The 12,308-nt window shown below is 38.8% G+C and overlaps 1 protein-coding gene across 2 annotated transcripts in view; it reads right to left on the reverse strand.

Moving 5' to 3' along the window:
• The window catches only part of LOC139719483 (5'-AMP-activated protein kinase subunit beta-2-like), a 29,156-nt gene that overhangs the window by 9,016 nt on the left and 7,832 nt on the right, over window positions 1–12,308 (reverse strand). For both annotated transcript variants that reach the window (XM_071630899.1, XM_071630900.1), the window contains exons 3-5: window positions 5,035–5,170; window positions 4,352–4,529; window positions 127–302 (exon numbers count right to left, since the gene is read on the reverse strand). In XM_071630899.1, the coding sequence (XP_071487000.1) occupies window positions 127–302; window positions 4,352–4,507 (332 nt within the window). In that variant the 5' untranslated portion in view covers window positions 4,508–4,529; window positions 5,035–5,170. The remainder of the gene's footprint in view (window positions 1–126; window positions 303–4,351; window positions 4,530–5,034; window positions 5,171–12,308) is intronic.

Consider the following 12,308-nt stretch of genomic DNA (forward strand, 5'->3'; position numbering starts at 1 on the left):
TGGTGTGTCTACAAAACATGTTTACCTATTCCCTTCTACATACATGTTACTGTAACATAGATGGATCATAGCAAACAGATAATCATACACTTGCTCTCCACTCTGCCAACATATCACCCCCCTCACCTCTTGATCATGGGTATCTTTGTGCGCCAGTTGTTAAACGACCCTGCAATTGCCACATTCTTGCCACCACCCTCCCAACGGAACACCACGGGGAGGGCATTGGGGTCAACATACGGCTGCTCCAGTAGAGTAGTGGTGCGAGGTCTGCCGTCGGGGCCATCATCTCGCAACAACTCCTGAGCACAAAAAAAAAAGGGGGAAAATCATCATGTTTAACATTTAATGGAGAGAATACATGACATTTGTTTGTTTGTTTTTTCTCAAAAACTCAATTATGTAAGCTTCTGGCTGCTCACACAGAACGATGCAGTTGATCAGTTTGTGAACTATTACATATCTTCCAACTGATTTGTCATTATGGATTTGCTGCTTTATACAAAGCCAATGTTGCTCAATTTTTATTCATTTTGCCTAAGTCTGCATTTCTCATACTTCATAAAACACATGAATGCGGAATTTTTCCTGAGCTATATATATATATATATATATATATATATATATATATATATATATATATATATATACACACACACACGTAATGTACGGTTCACTACTGTAAACGCTGAAATGGAAATCCATACAGTACATCTAAGAGTTATGACATAATGTAAATGTTATTTGACTATTATGTGAATTATCTTGAAATACCATTCATGAAGCCAAGACAGAATTATCTTGTTTTTACGACCATGATATCACTTGAACAACACTGTTCATTCTTTTTGGGTCTAAAATGTCAGAAATTCTACTTGATATCATATGATACAACGTATATCCTTTACATAATGAAATAATGAGTGTAGTTGATTTCCTAAAAACCACTTCAAGTCAAGAAGAAATATTTTGTATTTGCCTCGTTTCAACAGTAACATTTTTTTTTTTTTGCAAGTAACTTGACAGCATGACTTAAACCATTATTTGAGATCCACAGTCACTTCATGAATTACCACACAAAGGCCAGATTGTCAGACCTTGGGTATTTCTAACATAATGCTAAATTTAGTGCATCAGTTGCTTTGACTGAATGTGTTTCATACACAACAACTTTCCCTTTGATGTGAATTCCAATACTGTAGCCATTCACAAAGACATTCTGTACTAATGGTTCTGCAAAGTGTCCACCTCACATCGCTTCTGTAGAACATGGATAAACTAAAGATTATGCAGAAGGCAATTGGTTTTCCAAGAAATTTAAGAATACAGCTGTATAAAAACCTTGATATCATTTAGGGGAAAATGTATCACACAGCCATATATTCAAAGATTTTACATGAATTGTCTAGTTCATGCTGACAGCTCAATTGGAAACTCTATCTTTATCAACTTAGAATGTAAGCAATAGCAGTCCACTTCATGCTTTTACAAATTGTACTTGAAAACACTACCAAAACCTGATATCTGGTATGAAATTTGAGTTTAAACAAAGTCCAATCCCTGTGCATTATACAGTTTGGACCTTGTCACCAGCAAGACAGTATCTGCCCGAATTCAAACAAGTGACCTGCTTAGTACAGACCCAGAAGCAAGCCTTCAAATTTCTGTCTGAATAGCAGGCATGCCAATGAACACAAGCAGCATTGTATGGCAAGGTGTGTTGCCTGCTTGTGGGTGAGATTCCAATGCTTATTGCCAAGAATGGCTGGGTAGCTGATCAACTAACAGTGCTAGCCACTGCATACAACAACCTGCTCTTCTATAATCTTGTATTTTTTTTACAATAAGCAAAGAGCAAGCAAAACCCCTTAACACAAAAAGATGCTTGCACATGAACTACAAAGGCTTTCAACCACACAGGATGATGAACTACATGTAAATGGAACTATAATATTAAGTTTACAAATGCTCTAATGGACAGAAATCAAAGCAATGAAAACGACGAAAACGACAAACAAGAACAAGAGACCCGCGGGTCTAGCGCTCACCTGAGTATCGCAAGTTCACCTTTCACGCAGTCACTAATCTAAATTATTCACAGCTCTACCAAAATTTGACGAGGCATTCTCAAGTGGAAGATGAAAATGTACAATAAGGGCCCAATTTTTTCAAGATTCCTTAATTTGGGGGAATTGGGGCCCCCTGGGGCCCTCTGGGTGGGGCATGGTGCCCAGTTTGATAAATTGAGATCCTGACCACCTAGGGATGCTACCTGCCAAGTTTGACAAAAATCCATCATGAGGTTTTCAGGAAGAAGATGAAAATGTACAATTCAGGCCTCCATTTGGACCCTTCCAACCACCCCCCCCCCCCCACCCCCAAGAGGGGCACCCCTGGATCTCCTATGAACAAACTTGAAACTACAGTCATTACTGTACTCACTCATAGTATTATCTCAGCTCTATAACTTCTGATTCTAGAGAAGATTTTTAAAGATTCCTTCATTTGGGGGGTTTGGGCCCCCTGGGGGCCCCCTGGGCGGGGCATGGTGCCCATTTTAACAAATTGAGATCCTAACCCCCTAGGGATGCTACCTGCCAAGTTTGGTGAAAATGGGTCATGGGGTTCTCAAGAAGAAGATAAAAATGTACAATTTAGGCCCCATTAGGACCCCTCCTCACCCCCACCCCCCCCCCCCCCCCCTGGGTCCAAAGGGGGGCACCCCTGATTCTGCCATGAACAAACTTGAAACTACAGTCATCAATGTGCTAACTCATAGTATTAACCTAGCTCTATCACTTCTGGTTCTAGAGAAGAAGATTTTTGCGGATTCCTTAATTTTGGGGGGTTTGGGCCCCCTGGGGGCCCCCTGGGTGGGTCATGGTGCCCATTTTAACAAATGGAGTTCCTAACCCCCTAGGGATGCTACCTGCCAAGTTTGGTGAAAATGGGTCATGGAGTTCTCAAGAAGAAGATGAAAATGTACAATTTAGGCCCCATTAGAACCCTTCCCCACCCCCCTCCCCTGGGTCCCAAGGGGGGCACCCCTGATTCTGTCATGAACAAACTTGAAACTACAGTCATCAATGTACTAACTCATATTATTAACTTAGCTCTATCACTTCTGGTTCTAGAGAAGAAGATTTTTACAGATTCCTTAATTTTGGGGGGTTTGGGCCCCCCTGGGGGCCCCCTGGGTGGGGCATGGTGCCCATTTTAACAAATTGAGTTCCTAACCCCCTAGGGATGCTACCTGCCAAGTTTGATGAAAATCGGTCTTGGGGTTTTCAAGAAGAAGATGAAAATGTAAAAAGTTTACGCACGACGGACGACGGACGACGGACGACGCACGACGCACGACGCACGACGGACGCCGGACGAAGGGCGATCGCAATAGCTCACTTGAGCCTTTGGCTCAGGTGAGCTAATAACCTCCCTCTTTCAAGGAACTTGCTGCTGCCTAATCCCTGTTACAGGGCATTATAATACCGTGCACAATTACGCATCAAAATAAAAGGCCAACTGGCAAAATATCCAATTATTGAATATACTTGTTAGGCAGAGGTGTTACATGTAGATGCACACAAGAAAAGTCTTTTCTGACTACAGTAGAGGCTACCAAAAAGTATTTTCCAACCCAACACAACACCATCTAGACAAATCCTGATACAGCTCCACCAGGTCAACCCTCTAGTTCTGAACCAATTCCAATGAGAGGCATGAAGGAATGTGGCAAAGAACATGAAGTTCACTCCATCCTTGTTTATAGGTAATAACATACTCCATTGATGTGGACCTCTCAAACTAGTGGAAGCTCTATTATTCTAATACATGACACAGCTGCAAAGGCTGATCCACCAAGGTGTGCACTAATATCCCATCATGTACTTGTAGCACCACCACAAAAGGGTGATAGAGGCAACAGTAAGGGAGCAATGATACCAACACCAGATCAACAACTAGCTAATCTGACATCAATTTGATTTCAGATATACACCTTGATATATATCATTTTCAAAGAGAACATATGTATATGCATAAACAAATTTTGACCTTTAATTAGAAGTGTTGACTTTAATGACATTTTCTAATTCAATACAACATGAAGAGGCTGTAATCTCCAAATCATAAGCCATGTATCTATTAATGCTTCCATAATAAAGAAATAATACTACTCAATGTATGTCACAACAAAGCAATGTTTAATAAGTCAAGCAGTGCAAACGCAAGACAGTGTGCTTTATCACACTTCGATCAACCACCAAAGAAATGCAGATTGTCACACATCTTCTAGCGTCGAGGGAGTGATTGTAAGCTTCTAGCTCTGAGTAATCAATACTTTCAGTCTCACCCTGAGGGTTCCGCCTTGCAGATCGAGACTGTCATCAAGCGAGGTCTGCTGAATGATGGGAATCTTGCCTGGCTTGAAATCAAAGGACGACGGCGACTCCTTGGTCGGTGACGAAGGCCCATCCTTCCCCTCCCGCTTTGCTCCAGCATTGCCCATTTTCCACTACGTCAAATTCAGCCTGGTAATTTGACAAAAATTAGATTGAGAGTGGCACACAACTCATTGTTACAACTGCTGATATGCTTCTCTGACAATACATGGACAAGGACATGTGTCTGTAATGCATGTATCTCCAGTGCATACACTGGACAGTGCAGAAATGCCAACATATCTGCTTATACACCTGTATGCACTTAATTTCAGCATACCATGTTCAAATGCTTTGTTACATATAAGTCAAAGAACTCTTTTACAGGCAACTCCAATACAGTGAATGTGACATAGTGATACATTTTTTCACGCATCTACATGACAGTAACTCGTATTATGCCTTCCCACAATGGAATTCAAAATCTTGCAGACTTTATTCAAGGAAAACTCCCTCATAACTATACTTAGCAATGGGTAGCCATATTTAAATATCATCATTCCCATTTCTCCAATAACAAAAGAGAAATGGGGGAAAAATTATTAGTGTACAGGATTAAAGGAAACTGGCATTATTTCTTTTGTTTGTGACTGACCTGTAGGTATGAGGCTGCACGAATGATTAGCCCTTGGTGAAGCACCACCCGTCTTCCACTCACAGGTAGGTACAGTGACCGTTGGCCACCTCGGGTAGAGCGTTGTGCTACAATGCGCCGTCGTGGTGACTGTCAGCTGAGGGGCAAAACAAACAACACTGCAACATTAGAGGAAGGAAATATTCAAAGGCACCATTTACCTACCACTAAATAATGGAGTACACAACAATATCACAGCCAGACAAAATATCTTGTAGCTCTTCTAAAAATGTGAAAGGTACAATTTGTATGCATCAAGATGCCTTCAATCATTTCTAAGTCCTGAGGCTGAAGGCTATTCTTGCTCTTATAACTGCTGGCAACAACATTGTTCCTTTTGTTCCAAAAAAAATTTGTCTGAACCACCTGCTTACACGTTGAGGGCAGGTGTTCCCAAGTCTGTTTACTAGGTTGTTTCATTTTCAGGCTGATGTGATGAACATAAAAACATCACAGCAGACCCTACTGTAGAATGGAAAACACAGCTGATGATATCTCTTGTTGAACTCTTCACCAAGTTCCCTTCTGTAGATGGTTGGTATATACATACATAGTCAAAATACACTCACTGCAAGTCAACAATCATGAAACAGGTGTCTCAACACAATGTGTACCCCATAACACCTGGAAGTTTACATTTCTCTGTAAATGAAGCTCACTGATTTTGACCACAGACCCAAGGATGGACCCTCTCTGCAAATAGGAAATATTTTTCAATTAATTTCTATCCAGTTCAACAAATCTCTATATATACCTAGTGGAATTAATAATCTGGAAATAACATGTGAGCTACAGTGTAAATTTTAGTGACCTTTGACCTTTCATCTCATCCATCTCTTCAGGCAACTACAACTTGATTATTGAGTTGTATTCTTCTTACTCAATGATATTACCAATGGATATTCCAAGTAATGTCATGGCTAGGGGAAAAGAAATGAAAGTGCAGTGACCGTTGATTACCGTCATTGTCATGTTTGTGCAAATAATTAAACTTACAAATTTACATGTTGTGTCTACCCTTTGTACATGTATCTTATATTATCACTGGTCATTCCCATTTGAAGTGATTGCTGGCTAGAAATAATTTATCTATTGCTTTTTTAATGTTTTTTTTTGAAGGGGGGGGGGGGGGTGGATACTGATCTTTGACCATGTCTTTCTGCTAAATATTACTTCATGGAAATATCTGGGTTATTACCGCTACCCTTCCTATCACATTATATTATACTCAGCATTCCTAAATAAAGTTACTGCTGAAAATGTCATAATTGGTGAGATTCGACCTAGAGAGATTTTGCCCAAGACAGTCGCCCTCGTTTAAAGAGGAATTCCTACTACAATGTACATGTAAGCGCATGAAACCAAAATTAGCAAAACGTTAAGATATTATAACTTCCTTATTTTTCATCAGATTTTAATCAAATTTTCATTGTTGTGCTAGAAGAAATTTTTGCTCCTTCTTTTCAGACTAATTTTCAACTGCAGTGGAATTCTTTCTTTCTTTTACATATTGTACATACATGACACTATTGTATCACGCTAGCAATAATGCCAGCAAAGATCGGGGGGGGGGGGGGGGGGAATGACCATGCATTTTTAAGAAGATGAAAATAGACATCCTAGTTGTAATCTACAAGATTGTGTCTTAAAATCTTTTTAAATTATCAATTTCTGATTTTAACTGTTTATGCAAAGTAAGCCCAAAATCTTATTTTAGCCTTGTAAACATTAATTACGGTAAAAGCATTGAGAGTCTATTTTGGGGGTTAGTATATCTGCTTTTAACAAATTCAACAATTGTACATCATAAAACCTTGCAAAAGTCATTTTAATTCTTATGTATGCTATTGTTTTTGGAATGTAGGTATTTCTGTGTTTTTCACTTGTTTTTTCTTTATCTTTTAATTGGAAATTGTCACTGACAACTTTTCTACCATAATTAGCATATAAGTCAATCAAAATGATTAATAGTAAATATAGGTTTTTGTAAGTTTCATGCCAGAGCACTGTTTTCCATTGGAAATGTACACAAAATCCTAAAATTGTGTCCTTTTTGTGATGACATGCAGTCACGAAAATGGGCGTTGCTTTGTACCAGTACGCGCAGCTGTTGCAAATTTGGACTCAAAAGTTACTTGAGACTTGAACTAAAAAAAGTCAGGAAGCCTCATGAACAAGGCCTTCCTTGGGGGGGGGGGGGGGTTCCGCCCTGGCCCTTTTAGGGTTAAGGGGGAAAAAAAATGACACGTTTGTCACAAATGTAATGAGTGTTTACTTTCCTTGAACTAGGATTTAATTTTGTCCACTCATGGTATACAAATATAAAATTTCATTAGGATACCTCAAACAGCTTTTAAGTTACACTGTCCATAAAATTCATTTCAGATGGATGGATTGCAGGACAGATGGAAGGAAGGACGAAAGGATGGATGGACAAACAACCCGAAAACATTCTGCCTCCGGCGACACTTCATGGTGGAGGCGTAAAAAGTGGTCCATTGCATTTAAAGAAAGTCTGTGACTTCTGCAGAAGTATCACTTTGGAAAGGTAACATTATTTTGTCTACTGTACTCATACTTCCTCCTTTCTGAAATAGTGCGATATTGTAACAAATGAAATGATTTATATTGTATTCATGTTAATTCACAAACAATTACGTACAGTGCTCCCAATAAAAATTTCACCAGGCTTTATAGAAGATGATGAAGACTGAAAATATACAGATACAGAAAGGGAAATGGGTTCTAGGGCAAATACCCCCTGGACAATTAGCCTGGATCCTTCTCCTGACCCTTACCCTAATCCTAATTGTGAACCTACAATCCTAACCCTAACCCAAACTCTAACCCTAACCATAGTCTTCACTCTAATCTTCTCACGAACCAGTATTTAGCTGGGCGGTTAATTAGTCCTTGGGGGATAATTGCCCCGATACCTCGAAAATGACAAGACAGCCTTTCAAACTGAATATTCAGTTGCAGTGAAATCAATCATTTCACAAGATATTGCACAATGTACATTGATGGAAAGTAAGGTACTCTAATATTGAAAATTCATGTTTACTGTGAGATTGAGTGTTCAGATAAATATTTTGTACTGTGTACATTGAAGTACAATTGTAAATCATACAGTCATTGATTATTACTTTTAATACATTATGCCCAGCATACATGCAAGAGTGGGGAAAAAAATCATACTGTGTTGGTAGAAAAAGATCATGAAAGAGCATACAGATTAAACAAGCTGTAATAGTAAAATACAATCAGCAGGTCATTCAACATGTCTTCACCATCCATCTAGTGCATGTTGAGTTTGATTTGAACCCATGAATTGCGATGATTTTTATCCCCATTTACTACTTTCTAGGCCATCAGGTCTTAATGTGAGATCAACCAACCACTGTATATCAGTATATGGCAACATGTTGTACATGTGTACTCAAATGCGTACTGATCGGTTTCATGCACATACATGTAGGAAACATGGATCCTGTATTACAAACATGAGATGAATACATTGCCACAATTTATGAGCAGTGACCCAGATACAGCAAGGAAGCTACAAGTAAATGCCACACTGTCCGGTCACAAGCCTGCGAGACACATACAGAAATAACAACTCTCCTGTCTTAGATGACACGGCAGCTTTCTATCAACAAGATACAAATGACTAGGATAAAATGTAAAGTGCTCTTTAATACATGTACAGTACTGTTGCTCCTAAGAAACCCCGGTTGCTGCTGCTAATGAAGACATATTGCAAGCAAGGAACAGGCAATATTAAGGTTCTACAAACCCACTTTCCAGTTACCTAGGCGATCAAAACTCACCGTCTAGCTAAGTAAAAAGAATGGGCACTTGCATTTAAATGCCCCATCAGGCAAGCAGGGGATCATGCCTTTGTAATGCCCTGATACACTGTACAGTACATGTAGGTGATTTCAAGTTCGGTGTTAGTGCTAGTGCTACAGTCCTGTATCTCCATAACAAACAACTGCCTTTTATAAATCAAACTCCAACACTAGATGGTAAGATTAACGCAAGCGATGCCGATCACAATTATCGATCCCAACACTACAATATGTAGGTGTGATTATCACACCATTGCAAAGTCTGCAGGAACTGCGTGACGAAAAAAGCAACTTGGCGCATAATTCGAGCCAAATATTAAAAGATGTAGTCAGGACTGCTTAGTTTTTGACACAATGAAAAAGACAGAAATTTCATCCCTTCTCTGAATCACAGCAATCATTTTTCTCCCAGGCTCAGATTTATGTAGCCATGTCTAGAGCATTCATGTACAATGTATGTTCTGGGATCAACCACTGCAATTGTATAGACTTTGAACGTACAACATGCATCTTCGTCTTGTATGGATGTGAATGTGGGTCTCGCACAGCAATGCTAATACCAGCATCGAACTTGAAATGACAAAGATGATAATCCCTAGGGGCTAGTGTTAGCCAATGGGTAAAAAAAAAGCATGATAATCACTAACACGAACGGCAAGCTGGTCAGTAGACCACATTCAACACTGGGCCCAACACCAACTACATTGTACCGGAAATATACGTCATAATTTTGAGGTATCCTCCCAACACCGACTGATTTTAAGTTCGGTTTTATCACCAGTGCTACACTGTAGTGCTGAGGTAACACTCGCACTAGCACCAAACTTGAAATAACATGTACAAGCAACCCATACAACACTGGTCAACTTTGATTGATACAGTATAGCCAATGCATTTAAAAAAAAAAAAAAATGCTTTTCAAAGTTTCAGGCTGCATTATAAACTGCATAGACCATGTGAGGCAGCAATAATGTACAGTACATGTACATAGAGTGTACAAACAATGTAGCATACAAGTATGTATGGTAGTACATACATGACCTAACAGAAATCATTCACTTAACTCTACAAATCTACGAATTGTACAATGAGGAGTGGAAGGACAAGGTTGGTGTTATCAACCAATCTTCGGGAACAACATCTCTGTAGTATGGCCTCATTGCATTGCCTTTTAATCGCAAAAGATCATCGTATTCAGATACTGTATAATTTATTATAAAAACATCCCTTTTGGCTGCTTGTAAAGCACATCATTATCAAGTGCAAATAAGTATATACATAAATTTTAATTTTGAGCAAATATTATGGGCCTTATTCATGATCAGAAGTAATCTCACAAGGTCACGGTAAAAGATAAAAATCATAGACAGAGCTGCCAATATTCTCACAGCAAAACTAGGAAATTAATTCTACAGGGCAGTCAGGGAGATAGATGTAGTGTTTCATGCATCTCAATGAACAAAACTAATTATCAAATCAGGAAGATTTACATTGCCAGGGCATGAAGAGATATTGAAGTTCTCAAGGAGCCTCTTGCAGAAACAGTGAGACTTTCCTAACTCTGCATTAAGTGAACTCTTTGCAAGTAAAGGAAATTGTGTGTTTCATATTGAATTTTGAATTAAAATTGAATTTAAATGGCTTGCATAATGAAAATCTACAAACATTACTGCAATTTTCTTTCAAAGAGCAATTTCAATTTCATCTGATACAAGAATATTCAGACTTACTCTTTGAAATAAACATGTCAAATTTTAATATGACAGGGCAACTTGGACTCTGCTCAAAAGATCATGGCTTGTAATTAAGTACACAATTATACAAGGACAATAAAGCTAATCTTACTTTTTAATACTTTTTTATCTTCATTAATTAATAGAAATTGACACGGTATCATTACTAGAAAAAAACAACAACATTGTATTTCAGAAAACTTTAAAGAAATTTGAGGGAACTACCCACAAAATTTCCATGAAATTCCGAAGATTGACTGCTCAATTCATTCATCTATTTTTCTTTTCTCGAGCAGATATACATAAACTTATTTGACACTCTGAACCATTACCCCCAGTTTGCTACAGTATGCCTGGGCACAACTGACTGCTCAATTCATTTAAAAAAAAAATCTATTTTTTTTCCAAGCAGATAATACATAAACTTATATGACACTCTGAACCATTACCCCCAGTTTGCTATGCCTGGGCACAACCACCACGTTAACCTTTATGTTTGGGATGTCACAATGCAAAACCGCAAACACATTTTTTCTATAGAATGCTTTAATATTCATGAAGTGCATATTGACAAAATGATTTGAATGAGATACAATGTTATTGTTCTGGTAGGTGTTTTTTTTTTTTTTTTTGTATCAAAACTGTAGGAGGAAACACACACACACACACACACACACACACAAACCCAATCTGACAGTGGCAGATTGTCTATCAAAACAAGTGATATCCATTACTATTTAGAATGATAAACAAGAAGCTAACATACGTGTATTAACTCTTGTTGTTTGTAAATCACTATTTTCACATCTGTGAAAATGACCTTCACTCTGTAACACAAAACCAATACAAACCTGAATAGATTATACTGTAGCACACTAAAGGCAGTGATACAATACATTGTAGGTTATGGCAAGACTTCCATCCATTCGAACTCCTTCTCAAAACAGTGAAGTGGATCATGATACAATATGTACATTAGGTATACAATTGTATCTCCGCTCCTCTGCGTGACCACCAACATCTCACACTCCATGTACCTTAGTACATGTTGTATCCATGCATGCATGCATGGAAGTGATACAGTTCAACTTCTCCAGAGAGCTACATGTATTTGAGCAGCTGTCAGCTAAGTTAACATCTTCCTCTAATTGGACACTTGATGCACTAGGCACTCATACAGTATGTAGGCAACATGCATCATTATAGCACACTTGAAATATAATGTAACTAGTAAATAGTGCTATCAATAGCAAGATTTGTGATTGGCCAGATTGATACCATGTGATGTGCATAAATGTTGTTATAGTGCATGATAAATATCATTTGCACTACTGCGCAGTCATGGTGTACTTACAGTCGTAGCCTAGCGTCTCCGTAGTACTGACTGCATGTTTCTACGCATACGCGGACAAAACTTGTAGTACACACATGTAATATAATATAGGTGTATTGCTACGAGCGTGCTAGTGCTTCATACACACTGTGCCTACGATACGCTGCAGCCACGCAGCGGAAAGCGTAGGCACAGCGTGTATGAAGCGCAGAACACAGGCATCCGTGCATACAGCAGATTACACTCGCTCAGCATAGTTGGAACGCAACATCCCAACTTTACGTACATAGTCCTAAAGGCAAGCGGTCTGAACTGAAA

This window comes from Diadema antillarum, unplaced genomic scaffold (assembly GCF_040938485.1).
Source record: "Diadema antillarum isolate AM-2024a unplaced genomic scaffold, OU_Dant_1.0 scf00000111, whole genome shotgun sequence".
Taxonomy (NCBI): Eukaryota; Metazoa; Echinodermata; class Echinoidea; order Diadematoida; family Diadematidae; genus Diadema; species Diadema antillarum.